Source organism: Nipponia nippon, unplaced genomic scaffold (genome assembly GCF_047370975.1).
Source record: "Nipponia nippon isolate SJK-2023a ecotype South Korea unplaced genomic scaffold, ASM4737097v1 scaffold_26, whole genome shotgun sequence".
Lineage (NCBI taxonomy): Eukaryota > Metazoa > Chordata > Aves > Pelecaniformes > Threskiornithidae > Nipponia > Nipponia nippon.
Window position 1 is genome coordinate 4,976,125 of NW_028262343.1, and position 22,726 is coordinate 4,998,850.

The window sequence follows — 22,726 nt, forward strand, 5'->3', positions numbered from 1 at the left end:
GTAGGAATATACGTATCTGATAACACAGAGAATAGAAGTAAAATCCATGACCAAGGTAAGCCCACAGTTATTGACATGGGAGATACATGAGAAAAAAGATTAAAAAAAAAAAGCATATACACATACCTGTAAACCATTTCATTAGGAGCCGTGTCATCAAAGGCATAATCAAAACGAAAAGTTTGGTTTTCTAGGTACCTTGTTAAATCCACCTTTTGTTTTGGTTCATGTACCATCACAACATCTTTACTAGGAATTGTTATTACATCAAGGTCTTTCATTAAAGTTTCTATAAAATAAATGAAATATATATATTTAAGTAGCAACACATCACTATTTTTTACATTTCTTCATTGTTTACACTCTTATAACATCTCAGATAACACAGCTCCTCCAAGTAACAACACTGCAATGGACTTGGGCTTCTGATACCTAGATAGTAATCTGCTAAGTAAGAGATTTCATTTTGGAAGTCTAGTCATCCTATCCTACCAAGTGCTAGAAAGTAAAGAGAGGTTGTACAAAGTTGTTTAGAAAAACTAAGATCATTAATTATAGCACTATCATTATAGCTTCATTTTAAAATTTTGTCTTTTTATTTTCCCTAAATCCTTAAAGTTATAGTCATATGTTCACAGCTTTCAAAAAGAAAAAAATTGTTTTCATTCTACACAGACATTTTCATTTGTGCATTCCTCCTGGAATCTAGAGTATACATCTTTAATATAGAATTTCTCTAAAGTAAAATCCTTTCTAAAAATTACCTTGTAAGCGGAAAAAGCTGAAAATGCTAATGATGCTTCCTATCACTGGGAATGAACAAAAGCCATCTAGATGCGATTTCAATAGTGAGTTCCCAGGTTATAATTACTACACAGCACTACAATTTATTGCTAATTGTTGTATGAGATACGACTCGGCAAAACAGAGAACCCAGCGATCCATGAGATGCACAAAATCCTTTCTGTGTACAGTCAGGATCACTAATGTGTCCTACTTGCATTTCTATGTAAAATTTCTTAAAGGCATGCAGTTCAAGAATTTGATGTGGCTTTATATGATCAGATAGAAATCTTTTCATCAGTTAACATACTGATCAAACAGTACAATGGTTACCATTGCATGACATTACACACCAACAGAAATATGCATTCAAGTCACTATATAATCAATTTTTTAACTGCACTGCAATAAAATAAAATGCAATTATTCTGCAGTAATCACAGAGAAGAAATAAGGAATAGTGGTGAAAAGATATATATAAAGGTCAATTCTTTGCAGCAAAAGCTTTTTAGTTAAAGCAGTCAAAAGCTGGTTTTTCTTAAATGATTGTTTGGAGTAAGACATTTACCTGCTCCCAGCTATTTGTTATGACAACCTGTATTCCTTGCCGATGAAAATTTGAAATAGTGTCTCTGAAACCCACCACACAATTATATAATTTCTCAATTATAAATATATGTCACTGAAATAAAATCTTAAAATGTCAATCTGAAGACCTACTTCCTGCAAAGTCAATCCACAGAACGATTGGTGCTGAGAACACCTAAAACTTTGGTGATAATTCTGTGTTTGTGAGACTGACAGAACTTGATTTGTACACTTGATTTCTATTAAATTATTTGAACATCTTACAGAATTTCAAAATACAGAATACGAAAGGGGAAAGATAATATTTTTGACATGTTATATTTTTTGACGTGATATTATTGCAATAATAAAGGAAAAAATATTTATATTTTTTCTCTTCAGGGGATTACACACTAATATCTTTGATTCCTTTATACTCTTCAATTTTAAAATGTGGCATGAGAAATATTGTTTCTTATGAACTTTCAAAATTAAAGTGCATGTTCTCAGAGATTGTATTATGTGGGTACTAGATTATCTCTATGGTTAATCCCCAGCATAGATTATTTCATTAATAACTTTTTATTATAGCTTATTCTTAAAAATGCAAAATAACTTTAGTGCCAACCTCATTTTTACTTAGACACTCATCTTCCTACCAACACCTCAGAACTATTTTTTTAATAGCTCCAAACCACTAATACCCAAGATATGCAACTTGCATAGACTCAAATCCCACTTCTGAATACCAACTCATGCCTCATGACAACTTGCTGTCATTTACTGTAATTTCACTTTGTCCACCTTCAGTGCAGGTAGAAGGGAACATTCCCTCCAAATGTATCACATTTCTAAGTCATATTTTATTAAAGATAACCTCCAATGCTAAAACAGAAATTGAACTGCTACCAGACTTGTATATTGAATGCCCTTATTACATAGGTTGTGCAAAATAGTTTCAATCGACCAATTTTTGAGATTATGCATTCCATTCAGATCAATAAAAGAAAAAATACAGGGAATAAGAAAACAGTAAAAGTAAAAATAAAGAAAAAAAAAGGTAGGGGAAGCAGCAACACGGAGGGAAAAATTAGAAAAAAAAACCCTAACTATATACTGACATCAACATATGTTTTCCCTTCCCCTTTCCCATACAATTCTCCCATTTTCCTCTGGATATGCTCCAGATAATCCTCAATGGGCAGTTCTGACAGTACAAAAATAATAAATGCATCCCATGTTGTTTCAGAGTCAGAGTGATGTTCTTTGAGTCCTTTAGCTAAACGAAATATAACAAAAAGAGAAGGAAAGAAATATCTTTCAAAATGAAAGTCAGCTTACTTTAGTGCTGGATTCAGACAGGCTGCAATCCAGAAGCATTTGTGGTTTTTAATTTCCCGCTAAAAGTAAAGAACTTCATAGAAAGATTGAGATTTAACTGGAGTCGAAAACCTAAATGTTTGGCTGGTTTTGTTTTTTTTTTTAATACAGACTCCAGTCTGATCAGCAGGCAGTAAGAAAAAAAGTTGTAATACTAATCGTACATAAAAATAAGTCACTAGGGAGTGATTCCAGTACCTAAAAATAGTTGTTTAGTGCCATTTCATATGCCCTAGGGTATCCTGTCCAGCCCTGAGCAGCAACTCCAGGAGATACAAGTCTCCAGTTTGTCTGTAACCCATCAGCCCTGCGAGGATGTCTTGGACACCCTTGGGCACCTTACATGTCAGAAGACACCAACATTCAGGCACCTGAATTGTTCCCTTGATGTCTGATTCAAGACCACTTGAAAGTATAAATATGCATATATAAAAAAAAAGTGTAGAAAATTTTTCATTGGGTAGCTCACTGATCAGAAGATCACTTAAAGGATAGTTTAAAAGAATGGTGATCCTAACACAATGTAAGAATACTGAAGAAATTACAGTAGAATTAATTCCTTGATCAACTAAATACATCCTAGATGGCCTTGGGAAAAAATTACAGTCTTTCTGTGCCTCAGCTCCCAGTCCATAAAATGGTAACAGTTAAACTACTTTTCTCCCTGTCTTTATCCAGGTTATGATAAGTCTATGAATTTTCTGGGTCTCTCACACATATTGTCTAGTATAACAGAGTTTCACCTTTGATCAGTATTTCTAGATCTCTTTAATACAAATAATATTACTATCAGAAGCAGCTTTTCAGAGAAAAAATTCTGCAAAATCTTAAATGGCCATACCTTTTTTATTGAGTGGTCGTTTTCGTACACAAACACATATCCTGTGCTCATCAGTCTACAAAGGAAACAATCATTCAGTGAACTATACCCCAATTCTAGTTATACGATATTTTACTTCTATTCTTGAATTAATTAACCAATCATTTAAACAAAGAGAAATTTCCAAGACACTGAGTCATCTTAACGTGTAAAAGCCCCTTGTGTCTGCACAATAACCAAGAACCCAAAAGGGAGAACCATACATTAATAAAACTCCCTGCAGACAGTGATCTGGTCCTACAGAATACCAGGTATATCTTGGAACATTGCAAGCAAATCCAGCTGTAACAGGGTAGATACGCTATTGACAGAAATTGTCAAAATCTCCTTGATCATGCCCTGGTAGAATTCTCAATCATGAGGGGTACAGGATGGGTAAAAAGTAGAGTCAGGACCCTAAACCTCAGAAAGGCAAACTTTCAGCTGTTTAGGGTGCTAGTGCATGGGATCCCTTGTGAAACTGCCCTCAGAGGTAAAGGAGCGAACGAAAGCTGGGAGATATTTAAAAGACATTTTTCTTAGGGTGCAAAAGCTCTCAATCCCAACGTGCAAGAAGTCGGGCAGGGGAGGCAGGACGCCAGCATGGCTAAGTCAAGAACTCTTAGCCAAACAAAACCACAAAAACAAAATGCATAGGCAGTGGAGGCAGGGATACACATCCTGGGGAGATTATAGTGATATGGCAAGGGAGTGCAGGGAGGGGATCAAGAAAGCCAAGGCACAGATGGAGCTGAACTTGGCTAGGGACATGAAAAATAACAAGAAAGGTTTCTTCAGGCACATAGGACAACAAAGATGAAAGAAACTGTACCCCCCATGATGAGTGAAACGGGAGACCTGGATACAACCAACATGGAGTAGGCTGAGGTACTCAATGACTTTTTTGCCTCAGTCTTCACCGGCAAGTGCTCTAGCCACACCGCCCAAGTCGCAGAATGTAAAGGCAGGGACTGGGAGAATGAAGTACCGCCCACCGCAGGAGAAGATCAGGTTTGAGACCATCTAAGGAACCTGAATGTGCACAAGTCCATGGGACCTGATGAGATGCATCCACGGTTCCTGAGGGAACTGGCGGATGAAGTTGCTAAGCCGCTATTCATCATATTTGAAAAGTCGTGGCAGACTGGTGAAGTTCCTACTGACTGGAAAAAGGGGAAACATAACCCCCATTTTTAAAAAGGGAAAAAAGGAAGACCCAGGGAACTACAGGCCAGTCAGCCTCACCTCTGTACCTGGCAAGATCATGGAGCAGATTCTCCTGGAAATTATGCTAAGGCACATGGAAAATAAGGAGGTGATTGATGAGAGCCAACATGGCTTCACTAAGGGCAAATCATACCTGACAGATTTGGTGGCCTTCTACGATGGGGTTACAGCATTGGTGGATAAGGGAAGAGCAACTGACATCATCTACCTGGACTTGCGCAAAGCATTTGATACTGTCCCGCGCGACATCCTTGTCTCTAAATTGGGGAGACATGGATTTGATGGGTGGACCACTCGGTGGATAAGGAATTGGCTGGATGGTCGCACTCAAAGAGTTGCCGTCAATGGCACGATGTCCAAGTGGAGACCAGTGATGAGTGGCATTCCTCAAGGGTCAGTATGGGGACCGGCACTGTTTAACATCTTCGTTGGTGACATGGACAGCGGGATTGAGTGCCCCCTCAGCAAGGTTGCAGATGACACCAAGCTGAGTGGTGTGGTTGATACTCTAGAGGGAAGGGATGCCATCCAGAGGGACCTTGACAGGCTAGAGAGATGGGCCTGTGTGAACCTCATGAGGTTCAACAAGGCCAAGTGCAAGGTCCTGCACATGGGTCAGGGCAATCCCAAGCACAAACACAGGCTGGGCAGAGAATGGATTGAGAGCGGCCCTGCGGAGAAGGACTTGGGGGTATTGGAGGATGAAAAACTGAATATGAGCCGGCAATGTGTGCTCGCAGTCCAGAAAGCCAATCACATCCTGGGCTGCATCAAAAGTAGCGTGGCCAGGAGGTCGAGGGAGGTGATTCTCTCCCTCTACTCTGCTCTCGTGAGACCACATCTGGGAGTACTGTGTTCAGCTCTGGGGCTCCCAGCATAAGAAAGACATGGACCTGTTGGAGTGGGTCCAGAGGAGGGCCACGAAGATGATCAGGGGGCTGGAGCACCTCTCCTATGAGGACAGGCTGAGAGAGTTGGGGTTGTTCAGCCTGGAGAACAGAAGGCTCCAGGGAGACCTTATAGCGGCCTTCCAGTACTTAAAGGGGGCCTACAGGAAAGATGGGGAGGGACTGTTTATCAGGGAGTGTAGTGACAGGATGAGGGGTAACAGTTTTAAAGTGAAAGAGGGTAGATTTAGATTAGATATTAAGAAGAAATTCTTTATTGGGTGGTGAGACACTGGAACAAGTTGCCCAGAGAAGTTGTGGATGCCCCCTCCCTGGAAGGGTTCAAGGCCAGGTTGGATGGGGCTTTGAGCAACCTGGTCTAGTGGAAGGTGTCTCTGCCCATGGCAGGGGGGTTGGAACTAGATAGTCCCTTCCAATCCAAACCATTTTATGATTCTATGATTTCCACAGAGATCTGATAATCTTAATCATTTAAAGATTCTGTTCCTCTGACTTCTCTGCAAATCAAAGGCCCTCATCACCTTCAAAGATCAAATATTAATCTTTATACTCAACGGGGTTTTCCAGAGAAGGTTAATGGTTTTGTGTGCACATCCCTTAGCAACCCAGGAAAATCTATAATATAGAGGCTGACTGACTACTTAATACATGTTGGTACTATTTTATAGTCAAAAGATGACATAAAAAATGACTGAAAAAATAAACCCATGTTATAAAGAATACTAATATGTATTAAATTACTTATTTTTTATTTTTACAGAAAGAAGTATATTCATACATTGAAAAAACTGGAAACAAATAGCAAAATTCAGAATAAAAAATTTCCACATCACTGGGGTACTTACAGGATCTGCAGATGTCAGTGGTCTGTAATCCAAACTTCCCCTGAAATCTCTTATCATACACATAATTTCATAATTTGGGTTTGTAGCATCAACATCCTAGGGAAGCAAGCAATGTCATTTCTAATACATTTTTTTTCCTGAAATGAACTCATTAAAATATCTTCTAAATTTACTTGTAAAAAAAAATACACATTAACTGAAATGTTAATTTTTCTCCAAAGTGTCATAAATGTCTCGACTGCAAGTTTAACACTTTTTTCCGTTCTGATGTAGCTAATTTACTGATCATAAAGCAAAACAATTATATGCCTTCTATTTCATATTTTTGGTTGACATGTAACAAAAAATACTTTTTAACTGGGGACTCATTAAAAGTCTACTCAAGAAAGAAATGACTCCTGCCTTTTGCCAGAATCTTCACATTAAAGAAACGCAGCTGAACAATTGCGCAACAGATAGCGTATACAGTCAACGTATCTTAATCTGAGATAAGGCGGTCCAAGAGACAAATGGATACACTCTATTATACAACGTCCTGGATTCGGCTGGGATAGAGTTGATTTTCTTCCTAGTAGCTGATAACTAATAATAATAGCTAATAATGTTGATAACACACTGATGTTTTAGTTGTTGCTAAGTAGTGCTTACACTAGTCAAGGACATTTCAGCTTCCCATGCTCTGCCAGGTGCACAAGAAGCTGGGAGGGGGCACAGCCAAGACAGCTGACCAAAACTGGCCAAAGGGATGTTCCATACCATATGATGTCATGCTCAGCATATAAACTGGGGGGACTTGGCCGGGGGGCAGCAATCGCTGCTTGGGGACTGGCTGGGCATCAGTCAGCAGGTGGTGAATGGTTGCATCACTTGTTTTTCCTGGGTTTTGTTTCCCTCTCTCTCTCTTGTTGTTTTCCTTTTCATCATCATCATCATCATCATCATCATCATCATCATCATCATCATCATCATCATCATCATCATCATCATTATTATATTTCAATTATTAAACTGTTCTTATCTCAACCCATGAGTTTTCTTACTTTTTCTCTTCCAATTCTCTCCCCCTTCCCACTGGGGAGGGGGGAGGGTGAGCAAGTGGCTGTGTGGTGCTTGGTTGCCGACTGGGGTTAAACCACGACATACAGGTACAAAACACACTGCAGAGGACAGTGCAGGTGCCCCAGCTGCTCTAAACACAACCTTGCTGGATCTGAGTTGGTTAAAGGACATTGATCCTACTTGCTGGTCCTGAGTTAACTCCTACAGTTACTTGGATGCATTGGAAACTCTTCTAACACTCCTAGACCCCCCAAAAATCAGAAGCAATCCCAATGATACAATAGGCTACATCCAGGCTCACAAGACCTCCTGTCCCTAACCCTGGAACCATCAGTATCAGAGTGAACTGACATGCAAGAGGCCATGCACGGAGCCCCTCTAAACCTTGCGAAGCCTGAGCTACTGAGCCTACTGTGAGCTGAGCTGGTTCTCTGCAGAATCGCTCAAATGTCCTTCTTGTGACTTCTCCCTGCGACTGTCAGTTTTTACCCCATTTCAGGATATGGTGCTGATGCCATGCATAGCCAGCTCTGGTGCTCAGACCTTATTAAGCTTTGCATGGCACCCACAAATGAGCTAAAACTCCTTCTGGATCAAAGCTGGCTGTGGAAATAGCATAGGCACTTTCAGAAAGCACTGCATTGGGGTTAATAAGCTGAAATGCAGCCAGCTCATGTCTCTACACCTGTGACACAGCTGATCCACACTTCAGACAAAACTGTGCCCTGGTAATCAGAAGTTGACTGTACCTTTAAGTTGTTCACCCTGACTACAGCGAACTAAAAACTACTTACAGTCAGTCCATACAAAATGTATTCCTGATGAAACATTTCCTTCTAACATTCAGAAAGGGGTATTGCTATTATTAGGTATTTGCCTAATATTCTTCAAATCCTGTTTAAAGGTCTTGCCCACCAGAAGCCAGTGCTTGGCTAATTATTGCTGCATTTCATAATAACAGAATACACAAAGCAACACGAAGCATAGATACATACAAGTCACCAAGAAAAACAGAACTTTCTCATACAGAGGTATGCAAAGGGAGTCGTCACTGAAGTAATAAAAAGAAAATCTTAGGTGTCGTACCACACCAAAGAATTTTAATATATAAAACAAAAATTATTTGTTCCTCACACATAAAGCCATAGTAATGTTTGCATTTGTTTAAGTGGATGGAAATTAGAGAACATGAATTCAACATAAGTGATTTTAGGTCAACTTAGAAACATCATTAAACCATGAAGTAAATTGCCTGAATTATTTATGTGGTGGTGGCACTTCTCATGTCAGTAGCAGATTGGTAGTATCTCTTTAGAGAGACTAACACATACACGCAGGCCTGCCAACAAGATCACGCTACTAGTTTTGCTAAAGCTTTTACACTACTGTGACAGAAAGTCATTTAATATTAAGAGATTTTCTCAAAGGATTAACAACTTCATTTCTTTCACGCAAGTTTCTAACAACTTGCTGCCAAGCTGTTTGCATGATGCAAAGCTAAACTATAAATGCATAGACAGGTGTAAAGGAAAAAAAAAATCACTGTTCAAATTTGAGCCTCAAATAGATCTCCTACGAAACATCAAAGATCATAAAGAACACTTTATCATAATGTTGTAATACCTCCTGTAGAATAACAGCCCTATCTAAAAGCCAAAGATTTGATTATTTTCATCAATATATTTTCCCTAAGAAATAGCTATCATCAGTACTTGATTTTTAAATAACACACAGAAAGATAAGCAATTTTAAGCAATTATTTCTGTAGGAAGAAAAAGAGGGGAAAAACTGTCTAAAGAAATAGTTATCAGAGCGATGCAACCATGCACCAAAATATTTATCAAAATTGTATACAGGATGAAAACATTTAATTTCAAGATTATTACGGTTCATGAAAATTATTGAAGACTGAAAAAAAGCACAATAATTTTGCAAACATCTCTTCCTGACATACGTTTTCCATCTGAGCTAAAAATACTAACCTGAGCTCTTTTTTCTCTAAGTTCCTGCTGCTGTAACCTTCTTTTTTCACGTTTCTCTTGCAATTTTTCAACCTCTTTTACACAATTAGATTTTCTACGTGCTTAAAGAAAATGATATAATTTTAAAATATTTGTAGTGTTTCATGAATTTAGTATTTACACTATAACATTTCAATTCTACTAATTTATGAATAATTAGAATGCATTTATTTATATCAACTATCTTTTCAAGCAAATCAGTATTAGTACAGAATAATAACAGCAATTTAATTTCTAAAATTTATAGAATAAATGAATTAGAAAAAAACATAGGAATGGGACAATAATTACACAATTGAAAATATAAGAACAATGACCCTCAAAAAATATTTGGACATGTGATAATATTTGGATAGATGTGATCTCTTGGTTTGAATTGAAAGAAAGCCCAGGCAAATTGAAAAAAAAAAACAGTGTCATGGTTAAAAAAAGATAAAGGAAAAACAAATTCTAAATACTAGAACAACTATGACAAAAGTGAACATTTGTTTAGCCACAGCACTCTGAAAAAGCTTCTTGAGGAAGCCTACAGGCAACTGCGTATATAGACCATTTGTCATTTATGGACAACAACATAATCCAAGAGAATGTACATGTAATGCCCAGAATGAATGAATCCTTGATACACGGTTTACATACAAGGGGGTCCAAATTCCTTTTTTGCAGCTTGAACTGGAGATATATCTGAAACACTACCATTCTGTTGTGAGGAGGAAGACTGTTCAGGAAGCTGAGTAGGCCGCGCACGTGCAGAACCAACCACTGCAAAAGAAAAGCACAAAGCTCATCTAGATATGGAAGAGTAACGTTTCTATCAGATTCTGAAATACTTTATTATGACAAGATAAAACAAGGCCCCTTTCAAGACACAATTTATTGGGGGCGGGGTGGAGCCATACATGTAGAAAGTCTATTAATAAAGACATTTGGTATGCAGCTTTTTTTATCCTAGTGTTATACACCAACACAACATAATTATTAAGTTCCAATGCTGCATGTACATATTTTTAAAAACTCTACTACAGAATTAGTAGAACTTATTATGTGCATAGAACGAAGTACGTACTTGGAGATATGCAGTTTTGAAGTTTAAAGTGTTGAAATTTTATTTATATTTAATTATACCCAAAAAAACAGTAAGAAAAAAGGACCCAGTGTTTCACATTCTCTAGATGTTACAAAATGGTCCCACCCCATTGAACCTATAATCTGTGGACGAGTAGAGGGATACAAATGAAAGGCAGCAAAGTGCAGTTCAGTCTATGAGTGGAAGAAACAAACCTTTTTGACACTATACTGAAAGGGATATGGATACTATCAATATGTCTACCTAAATTTATTGATTCGATATACGATAAGGATGCCAGTTTCTGAAGATGCAGAGTGATGTCTGTTCCCAGTGAATGCAGTGGGAGTGGCATGCATGCAAGCCTCTTTGGTAGAGCTGAAAGTTTTAGGTTGTTTTTCAAAGACTTGCTTCAAGCAGCTCTGCTTCAGCTGGCCAGTTTCCTGTACATGTTCCTAACGAGGTCTGCCAGAAGAGTACGAAAGTGAAGGTAACAACTTTGATTAGTAGCCTACATTCCAAATGAATGCCAACTGTATGAGGTTTAAAAAGGCTAAGTGCCGGGTCCTGCACTTGGGTCACAACAACCCCATGCAACTCTACAGGCTTGGGGAAGAGTGGCTGGAAAGCTGCCTGGCGGAAAACGACCTGAGGGTGTTGGTTGACAGCTGGCTGAATACGAGCCGGCAGTGTGCCCAGGTGGCCAAGAAGGCCAATAGCATCCTGGCTTGTATCGGAAACAGTGTGGCCAGCAGGACTAGGGAAGTGATCATCCCCCTGTACTCGGCACTGGTGAGGCCGCACCTCGAATACTGTGTTCAGTTTTGGGCCTCTCACTACAAGAAGGACATTGAGGTGCTGGAGCGTGTCCAAAGAAGGGCAACAAAGCTGGTGAAGGGTCTAGAGCACAAGTCTTATGAGGAGCGGCTGAGGGAACTGGGGTTGTTTAGTCTGGAGAAGAGAAGGCTCTGGGCAGGCCTTATAGCAGGCCCAACTCTCTCAGCCTCTCTTCACAGGAGAGGTGCTCCAGCCCCCTGATCATCTTCGTGGCCCTCCTTTGGACCCACTCCAACAGGTCCATGTCCTTCTTATGCTGGGAGCCCCAGAGCTGAACACAGTACTCCAGGTGGGGTCTCACGAGAGCAGAGTAGAGGGAGAGAATCACCTCCCTCGACCTCCTGGCCACGCTACTTTTGATGCAGCCCAGGATGCGATTGGCTTTCTGGACTGCGAGCACACATTGCCGGCTCATATTCAGTTTTTCATCCTCCAATACCCCCAAGTCCTCTGCAGGGCCGCTCTCAATCCATTCTCCGCCCAGCCTGTGTTTGTGCTTGGGATTGCCCTGACCCATGTGCAGGACCTTGCACTTGGCCTTGTTGAACCTCATGAGGTTCACACAGGCCCATCTCTCTAGCCTGTCAAGGTCCCTCTGGATGGCATCCCTTCCCTCTAGAGTATCAACCACACCACTCAGCTTGGTGTCATCTGCAACCTTGCTGAGGGGGCACTCAATCCCGCTGTCCATGTCACCAACGAAGATGTTAAACAGTGCCGGTCCCCATACTGACCCTTGAGGAATGCCACTCATCACTGGTCTCCACTTGGACATCGTGCCATTGACGGCAACTCTTTGAGTGCGACCATCCAGCCAATTCCTTATCCACCGAGTGGTCCACCCATCAAATCCATGTCTCCTCAATTTAGAGACAAGGATGTCGCGCGGGACAGTATCAAATGCTTTGCGCAAGTCCAGGTAGATGATGTCAGTTGCTCTTCCCTTATCCACCAATGCTGTAACCCCATCGTAGAAGGCCACCAAATCTGTCAGGTACGATTTGCCCTTAGTGAAGCCATGTTGGCTCTCACCAATCACCTCCTTATTTTCCATGTGCCTTAGCATAATTTCCAGGAGAATCTGCTCCATGATCTTGCCAGGTACAGAGGTGAGGCTGACTGGCCTGTAGTTCCCTGGGTCTTCCTTTTTTCCCTTTTTAAAAATGGGGGTTATGTTTCCCCTTTTTCCAGTCAGTAGGAACTTCACCAGTCTGCCACGACTTTTCAAATATGATGAATAGCGGCTTAGCAACTTCATCCGCCAGTTCCCTCAGGACCTGCGGATGCATCTCATCAGGTCCCATGGACTTGTGCACATTCAGGTTCCTTAGATGGTCTCAAACCTGATCTTCTCCTGCGGTGGGCGGTACTTCATTCTCCCAGTCCCTGCCTTTACATTCTGCGACTTGGGCGGTGTGGCTAGAGCACTTGCCGGTGAAGACTGAGGCAAAAAAGTCATTGAGTACCTCAGCCTTCTCCATATCCCAGGTAACCAGGTCTCCCGTTTCCTTCCAGAGGACCCACATTTTCCCTAGTCTTCCTTTCATCACCAATGTACCTATAGAAGCTTTTCTTGTTGCCCTTGACATCCCTGGCCAAATTTAATTCTGTCAGGGCTTTAGCTTTCCTAACCTGATCCCTGGCTGCTCAGACAATTTCTTTGTATTCCTCCCAGGCTACCTGTCCTTGCTTCCACCCTCTGTAGGCTTCCTTTTTGAGTTTGAGTTTGTCCAGGAGCTCCTTGTTCATCCATGCAGGCCTCCTGGCGTTTTTGCCTGACTTGCTCTTTGTTGGGATGCATCGCTCCTGAGCTTGGAGGAGATGATCCTTGAATATTAACCACCTTTCTTGGGCCCCTCTTCCCTCCAGGGCTTTATCCCATGGTACTCTACCAAGTAGATTCCTGAAGAGGCCAAAGTCTGCTCTCCTGACGTTCAGGGCAGTGAGCTTGCTGTGTGCCCTCCTCGGTGCCCTAAAGATCTTGAACTCCACCATTTCATGGTCACTGCAGCCAAGGCTGCCCTTGAGCTTCACATTCCCTACCAGCCCCTCCTTGTTGGTGAGAACAAGGTCCAACATAGCACCTTTCCTCGTTGGCTCCTCTGTCACTTGGAGAAGGAAGTTATCAACTCATTCCAGGAATCTCCCGGATTGCTTATGCTCTGCTGTATTGTCCCTCCAACAGATGTCGGGGTGGTTGAAGTCCCCCATGAGGACCAGGGCTTGTGAACATGAGGCTGCTCCTATCTGTCTATAGAGGGCCTCATCCGCTCGGTCTTCCTGGTCGGTAGCCTGTAGCAGACCCCCGCTATAATGTCAGTTGTCCCTGCCCTCCCTTTAATCCTGACCCATAAGCTCTCGGTCAGCTCCTCATCCATCCCCAGGCGGAGCTCCATGCACTCCAGCTGGTCATTGACATAGAGGGCGACACCCCCTCCTCGTCTCCCCTGCCTGTCCTTCCTAAAGAGCCTGTATCCTTCCATTCCAATGCTCCGGTCATAGGAGCCATCCCACCACGTCTCTGTGATGCCAATAAGATCATAGCCCTGCAGGCGTGCGCACGTCTCTAACTCCTCTTTTTTATTCCTCATGCTACCTGTGTTTGCATAGAGGCATTTAAGTTGGGCCCCTGATGAAGCTGACTTACTGGCTGGAGTGGCTGGAATTCTTTTATGCTGCTCTTCAGGTGCTCTCTTGCTGACCTGTGATCCTTCTCCAGGCTCTGGGCATCTATTGCTGGCACTGGCATCAAACTGGTAGGAGTGGGACAGATTGAGGTTCCCCTCCCCCGGCAACTTTCGTTTAAAGCCCTCTTCACCAGCTTGGCAAGCCTATGACCGAAGACACTCTTCCCCTTCTCTGACAGATGGACCCCATCAGCCCCTAGTAGACCAGGTTTCTCAAAGAGAGTCCCATGGTCTAAGTAGCTGAATCCCTGGCTGTGGCACCAGTCCTGTAACCATTTGTTGATTCACCAGATTCGACTGGCCCTTTAAGGATACTTTAACTTGGAAAAGTCCATATATGATTTAATTAATTAACTTCAAATTTTTGCACCTTCAGTTCATTCAGCTTAACTTTCCTAATGCTATATTGCTTAAACTTGCATATAAATACTATTCATACAGTATGCATTCCTAAATATACATAGGAGTAATTTTAGGAATGATGTACCATGTCTTTTACATTCACACGCATACATACTGAATTAGAAATGCAGAACTATTAAGGAATGTTAGATGAGCAGAAGATTAAAATGTTCCCATATTTTTTACTTCCTTGAAATGGAAAGAGAGAACATTTACCTCTGTTATCTCTGGCAGGAGCGTCATTCTTAATAGGTGCCACGGTTCGTCGACTCTATAAAGAAAGAAATCTCTGTTATTTGGTCACCTTATTATTGAAAACATAAACTGCAGCCCCACCTCTGCTTCTTTCCAGGGAATAAAAATAATACAACGTCAGCAATACAGAGAGGTGATTGCTGCCAAATCCTTCCCTGAAGAGCCTAGGGTGAAGACTGCTTGAACTATATGTACTGTTTCAAAACAAACTCCAAAACCTTTTCTATATTTTTCTTTGAAATATATTTAGTTATATAAATATTAGTTCCCAACTCCCTCTCTGCCAAACCTGTTCTTAGAATATTTTTAGAAACCCCTGTTCACCATAGGGAAAAGAAAGGAACACAGTTATCAAGTAGCTCCACAGACACAAAAGTTAGATTCAAAAATTCAAGCATAACAACATGTATAGGAGTACTGTAAGTTTAATATGAACATGTTGCATAGGTATTATCATATGGTATTATTCATACTACCAACCTTTACAATTTTGTTTACTTTGGCTGCTGGAGTAGGTGGTGGTGGTGTCTCTGGACTAGGTTCAATATCTTCATCAGGTGCAAGATCTGGGTTAAGTGAAAATATGCTCTCCAAGTCAATCTGTGTAAAATAATATAAAATGCATTTATGAGTCTTAGAACAATATTCTCCCTCTCCATTTCTCCTGTTATGTTTGAGAATAAACAATAAATATATTTAGTGTTTTTACCCCACAATTTGTTAATTCTATAACCTGAATGATCTTATTTTATATTAACTAAAAACGGTGTAAGCTTTGGTCTTCATATTAGTTGAAAACACATCCTTCAGAAAAGGGATTAATTAAAAATGACCAATAGATATTCATAATTTTGTAAAGTGATTAAATTAAAACAGTATCTAGTATTACTGTGGTAATTTGACAATTACTGCAGAATATGAAAGACATTCTGTAACATAAAAAGAAAGAGATCTCAATTATTTGAAATTTCCTAGACAGCACAAAAGAAACAGACAAATTACAACCACTCAAAAAATAAAAGCACAGTTGAAACCATGTTAAATTTATCATGCTATTTTTTTTCCTTGTAAGTGTTCCTCATTGAAAATGCTGTAAAATGTAAGCGGGGGAAGGGCAGGATCTTAAAAATAGCTGTCTTCAGATCTATTGAAACTTGGTTTCCTAAAAATCTTCAATAGCTTTGGTCTCTACAGACTGCCATTTCCTCTGGCTGGACCTTTCAAAGACCTCACTACTGTACAGATTCTGTGTGTCCAGAGGGATGAGCTCAGCTGATGAGATCACCAGGACAGTCTCACAACTTTTTTTTTCCTTTTTCCTGTTTTCACAAAACTGGTGAAGTGTAATTATTTCTGAGCTGCTTCTCCAAATCTCAGCTGAAACTGGCTAACATGGTCCAAAATTTACAGGAAGAGTGGATAGCAAAGCATAACTGGGACACACACAGACACAGTTTCTTAAGGAAAGCAAGATTGGAAAATTATTGCCTAAAATAAATAAACAAACAAACTAGCAGTTCAATCCCTCAATAATACAAACACAAAAAGATTTCTAATCCAGCTCTCCTACTAGTCTCCTGTCTGAACTGCAAGTCATTCTCCCTCTCAAAAATTTGATTTTTCTACTTGTAAAAAGGGGTAACAAGGTCAGCCTTTGCAATCTGGTTCAAAATCAAAACATGAAAAGCACTATTTAAAAGCTATGACACAGAGTTCAGGAAGTCAAATTTAATACAACAGAAACCAGCATTTGCCCGATAACTCCCATTCAAAACAGTCTATAACCAAAGAATCATCAAGTAAATTAAGATTTATATTTATATTTTCTCTTTGTTTCCAGTGCATATTCCAAAGCAATATTCATGTAGATTACACATTTTTTAAAAGAGAAAAGTTCTAAAATAATTAGGTTTACCTCTTTGCCTTTAGTATCTCCATTTTCAATCCATTCAACAGTTACACTTTCATTATCTTCATTTAGGGATGTTACCATAGCTTGGTGAATTCGGCCTAGAAAGGAAACACAAAGATCAATTAACAGATGGAAACATTTTCCAGAAGTTATTTTAATCCCTGCACTGAGAAATGCAGATAGAGGTAGGAATAAGAGGGTTTAAAAAAAAAAAAAGTAATAAATAGAAGATGATTCCTGGCCACATACTGTAAACTGGCTCAGATTTGATCCACTATCGGAGGCTCTAACAGGACAGTCAGTGTACAAGTGAAAAACTCAATGAACAGAAAACTGAGTGTAAGTAAACAAAATACCATGTGAAAGCCACACCACTTAGACTCTCTTTTCTGAGAGTCTCCCATGGGTGGGAATGTTTCCTGAGGTGCACTCCACAAAGGCTTGTTTGTCTCCCTTCTAGGCTGATTAAACATTAAATGTCCCGACATAGGAGGAAAGCCCCCTGAAATTGTATTCTGATATCCATTTCTTATGGGCATTCAATCAGTTGGTAATTCAACTAAAATTAAATTGCCTGCAATTTAATACAAATCATCATTTTAAAAACAATTGCTAACACAGACTGTTAAGCTGGAGTTAAGGTGCCATTGCTATGACTTCTCCAGTGAAAGATCCAAAGCCAGCAAGCCCCCATAAGGTACAAGAAAACCAGTAAACTTTCAGTAGGAATAAGGATTTTCCTTCTCAAATATGTAGTGTACCGCATTTTTTTAATATGTCATATTTTATCCTATTTCCTACACGTGGTAGCGAGGAGCAATTGGAAGAGCAGAGCAGCCATGCACTGACACAGAAGTGTATGTCACATGGATTTCACATCTGTGCTTTGCCCGAAGAGTACCAAGAATTGGGGTTTCTAAAGAACACAAGTCCAATGAGACTGCTCCTCTAACATCCTCCTTTAATGAGCCATAGCACAAACAAGCAACCCCTTACTCCATTGCATTTGAGAGGGAAACACAAGCGATACAGTAAAAAAGGAAACCTAAATAATGTTTTGTTATCTCCCCAAAGGAAAAAAATGGAAATGTAAAGCTTTATACACCCAGCAAGAAGTATTTTCATTGCAACTGTACTTAATCCTTCCATGAACTCCCTGAAAACCACACAATTTAAACTTGTTTGTAGCTTGCAGCCTGCAGCCCACACACACCCACAGCGGCCCCTGCAGGTGTCTCTACCAGGCCACCCTCGGTCCCACCAAGCTCACCTGGGCCCACAACACCAACACAGCTCCCCAGCAGTTCTGCAGGACGAGCGCAGTCTGGTAATTCTCACATCCACACACCACAGCGCGCACCTCCTCCTGCAGCACCGTCAGACAAATCCACTCCTCCAACGCCAGCACGTCCCACCTGCCTGCCGCCCCTGAGCCACCCCCCAGAGACCACACTTCAGCACCCACCCTGAGCCACCCCCCAGGAGCCCAAGGGCCATGTGTGCTCCAAAAGCACAAGCCAATTGTCCTGGACAGTCCATGCATATGCTGCTGCTGCTGGGCACCTGCTTAGGGGCGAAACATAGCACGGTCCTTACACATCTGCTCTTGTCTGGGTCTCCATCTTGCATCTTCTCTTCTCTTTTCCTAAATCTCCCAACCTCCCAAATCCACCCCAGTTTTTTCCTCCATCGACTGTTTCAAACTTCTGTTTCAGCCATTTCAGTCACAATTTGACAGTTTTCCAAAGTTAATCTTTTTATACAGTCTAAGCCTCTTAGGGCCTGCTGAGGGACAGGAAGGAAGAAAAACCTTAACTGGTATCCCAAATTATCTCACCTAACAGCGCAAGTAACAGATGTATATTGTTAATATATCTTTTATTGCAAAGGCTGCCTAAACATTCACATCTAGTTAAAATTAAGCAAAAAGAGAGGCTACAGGTAAGTGTCATGGAAGGTAACAGCAAATCTGTGTACTCTAATATAACATGCAGAGGAAGAGACTAACTGAAACTCAGGCAGAGCATAGCACATGGGGGAACTCGCAGAGCTGTCGGCACCCCTGGGCAGCACTGCTTTCGCATCTGTGGTGCTTACCTCACCGGCAACAGTACATTACATACACATTTCTAACCTCCACACTTCTCCTTGCCTAAAGCATAAGATTCAGTCCACCACTAAAGAAGGTTAAGTAATTTTTTTACTCAAAAAAAAACCAAACCAACCCACAACACTTCCCCCTTTGCTTCACTTGGTTCCTTTCCTCTAGCATTTGCTAGCTTTTATTTCCCCGACCTGTATTTTGTCTGAATAAACCCTTCCATTTGTGCTTCCTGAGCATCATTCTCCCAGGCGCCTCAGCTGTGTGCACTGCAGGGACGGTCTGGATTCCTCACCGAGGCACTGCCAGCAGGAGATGTGCAAGCAGGGATCACAGCCATGCCCTCCCCTCCGTGCACAAACATTCCTCCATTTCCCCTCATCCAAATGACATAGTGCAGGCACACATCCTGCCTTCAGGATCGTGCCTGAATTCTGCTGGTGGCTGGGCTGAAGCAGACTCACTGAGCATGATGTTCCCACACCTCATTTCCTTGGACGAGCATTTTTGTGTAAATTGTCTTTGTGCAAGGTCCTCCATACACCTGTCCATTAATTTTTCTGCATTTAATAACCTCTAGTGACTTAATTTGGTGCAAGAACACTGTCATAGAACTGTTTCAATTAGCTATCTGTCTGGTCTGTTAGCAAAGTAGCAACAGTGTAGAGAACTGCTAATGTAAAACAACAAGATGTCTCAAACAGCCTGGTGCTAAAACCACAATGCAGAGCGACGGTCGCTAGGACCCAGGACCAGACAGTACCCTGGAGTGAGGGTGAGGGAGGGAGTCCTGTGGAGACAGGCTGGCCTTGCCTCGGCCCCATCTCCCGAGGTCTGTGAAGCATCTTATTCCCCCCACACACCTACTGCCTGGGGGACAGTCCTGGTATCACTCCTCTTGGTTTGACTGGTCGCTGATGTAATTTTCCAATTAGCAAAACTACTAACCACTTGTGCCTTGGGAAAGGAATTTGGGAGGGAGCTAAAAGATAGCAAACTGTGGAAAACTAACGGCTCTGACCTTGAAGAAGAGCTAACAAGCTAACAAGCAACAAAAGTGAACATCTTGGCACCAAAGACTGGACGGTGGCCAGAGAAGATAAAACTGCAGAAAGTAGGTGAAAGGTAAATGTGGCGAGGGGAGATCACGACCACCGACTCAATTCAGGACCAAAAAGATTTGCCCCCCCACACCTGAAAGGAGCATGCGTGCTAATTTACATAGCAAGCGAGGCTAATTTTAATACAGTAAACCAATAGTGTATGAAATGTTAATCACTAACCAATAAGAGTAAATTTAGGCGGGTTTATACTAATCATGTAGCCTGATAAATGTGCTGTAGGTTGTGTGTGGTGGGTGCTTGTGTGTGTACCGGTACTCATGTTTACGTTCGTGCTCATGCTCGTGCGTGCGTGATTTGTGGAATTATTCTCACTGAGCACCCTGCGCAGAATTAACATCTCTATAAGAATCTTCTTCTTCCCTCACCGAATACCCTTGTTGGCAGGACCAACGCTGGATCCAGGACTGGTGATTTTCTCTCTCTCTCTTTTTGTTTCACTTTTCCTAAGGTGATTAAGTTGTTAAATTGAAGTCAAGTACTGCATGGCCTACCTTGATTTTCTGTAAAACCACATAGCTGGGGTGAATATAACTGTGAGAGGGTTGGCGGGTATCGAATATTTGTACTCAATATTTGTCTCTATAGAAGCTTTCTATTAAAGTTGGTGTTTGTGTACGGACCTTGAGCGTTGGCCCACCTTAGTCCAAGAGGATTTGTGAATCTTTGTCACTCCTCCCCCCTCCTCCCCAGGTGGGACATGACACAACAGAAGCCACTTTCTTCCTGTAGCAGTGCCACTTCTACAAACAGCATGCTGGGAAGCAAGGACACAAAAACTTTTCAGCACTATGGGAAGTGGAAGACTCTTCAAGCTTATGTTGGTATAATCTTCTGCTATTGTTTTGAGGCTTGGCCCAGCTGTCAATCCGGAATCAATACTATAATAATCTTTTGCATGTTAACAGATTTTATAAATTTTGAAGAAAAGCACTATTCACAGCCTGTGACACTGTATTAGTCACAGAGCCATCATGCAAGTCCTATTACCTACTCCTGTGCTCTATTCCTTTTGACAGAGAACGAATAATTAAAAAAAGGTTTAATCTTTGCCATAACAAGTAAGTTTAAAGCAGGCTGATGAATGAATAGAAAATACTGAATCCTCTCACAAACACAGTAAGCCAGCATGCTGTAACAAAAGAATCACAATAAATCTTCCATCTTTGTGCCAGACTTTATCCGCTCCCTGGCCAAGAAAGTCAGGATTGAATTAAAAAAACACTAACAAAAATAAAAGTTATGTCCATCTTCCAAATATTCTCAGCTTAAATAGAAAATTTATACTATGTTTAAACTGGCAATATACCCATACAATTTGTTCCTCAAAATCCTTTATGTTACTAAAAGTTTACATGTTATTGAACTGCCAGAAAGCACACGTACATCTTTATAATTGTCTCTTGCTCTCCACAAACAGTATTTCATTATATTTTTCTAGTACACAGCTGAATACAGTAGTTGTGAAATTCAGGAATGCCAGAAACCAATTAGGCTGGCATAAACCTTGTCTAGCATATAAAGCAAGACCAAGCTGCAAATGCTAAAGCATAAGAGCCAAATCAATCTGCAGAGAGTGGTTGAAGGTAATGTCCCTGATTTCAGGTGCATTTTCTGTAGTTGGTATCAAAATCTGAAATGTGAACATGTTCATGTAAACATGAACGTGCATTATGACAAACTGAAAAAGGAACAAGTGATTTGAGAAAGACTATCTTCACATACATCAAAAACAAAAGAAGAAAGCAGAGTCATAATGCTGATACACCAATTCTTCACTCAGCATTTCTTTATTTTTTATTGCCTCTCCTCACATGATTAGAATTCACATCACAGGCAAATCTTTTCCTGGGAAGTCGATCCATTGCTACAGAACTCAAAACTAATGGAGAAGTTATTTGAAAAGACTATTATTTGTGTAAATAAGTTCTGTTATACAGTGTGTGGCATCTGGAGGGCCTGGTGGGCAATGTGGTGGTCAGAGGCTGTCTTGGGCTCAGCGACCATAAAATGATGGTGTTTTTGATTCTTGGAGAAGTAAGGAAGGGGGTCAGCAAAACCACTACCCTGAACTTTAGAAGGGCAGACTTTGGATTGTCTAGGAGTCCGGTTAACAGAGTCCCTCGGGAGGCAGTCCTGAAGGGCAAAGGAGTCCAGGAAGGCTGGATGTTATTCAGGAAGGAAGTCTCAAAGGCACAGGAGCAGGCCGTCCCCATGTGCCATAAGTCGAGCAGGAGGGGGAGAAGACCGGCCTGGCTGAACAGAGAGCTTTGGCTGGAACTCAGGAAAAAAAGGAGAGCTTACTGCCTTTGGAAGAAGGGGCAGGTGACTCAGGAGGACTACAAGGATGTTGTGAGGTTATGCAGGGAGAAGATTAGAAAGGCAAAGGCTAGAACTTAAACTGGCCACCGCCATTAAAGATAACAAAAAAAGTTTTTATAAATATGTCAGTGACAAAAGGAGGGCCAGGGAGAATCTCCCTCCTTTGTTGGATGCGGAGGGAAACTTTGCCACAAAGGATGAGGAGAAGGCTGAGGTACTTAATGCCTTCTTTGCCTCAGTCTTTAATAGTCAGGCTGGTCATCCCGGGGTTTTCAGGGCCCTGAGCTGGGAGATGGAGATAGGATGCAGAGTGAAGTCCAAGTTGTTGAAGAGGTGGCAGTCACCGACCTGCTCCTCCACCTGGATGCTCATAA

General features: G+C 41.2%; 1 protein-coding gene across 7 annotated transcripts in view; it reads right to left on the reverse strand.

Annotated features, from left to right (window-relative positions):
• LOC104020651 (kinesin-like protein KIF2A) overlaps positions 1-22,726 on the reverse strand; it is a 78,174-nt gene that overhangs the window by 37,499 nt on the left and 17,949 nt on the right. For 5 of the 7 annotated variants that reach the window (XM_087762454.1, XM_087762450.1, XM_087762449.1 and 2 more), the window contains 8 exons: positions 16,812-16,906; positions 15,377-15,496; positions 14,858-14,912; positions 10,289-10,411; positions 9,611-9,711; positions 6,570-6,665; positions 3,572-3,626; positions 127-289 (listed from right to left, as the gene is read on the reverse strand). In XM_087762454.1, coding sequence (XP_087618580.1) covers positions 127-289; positions 3,572-3,626; positions 6,570-6,665; positions 9,611-9,711; positions 10,289-10,411; positions 14,858-14,912; positions 15,377-15,496; positions 16,812-16,906 — 808 coding nt within the window. The remainder of the gene's footprint in view (positions 1-126; positions 290-3,571; positions 3,627-6,569; positions 6,666-9,610; positions 9,712-10,288; positions 10,412-14,857; positions 14,913-15,376; positions 15,497-16,811; positions 16,907-22,726) is intronic. The other 2 variants (XM_087762455.1, XM_087762451.1) reach the window with 1 other exon arrangement.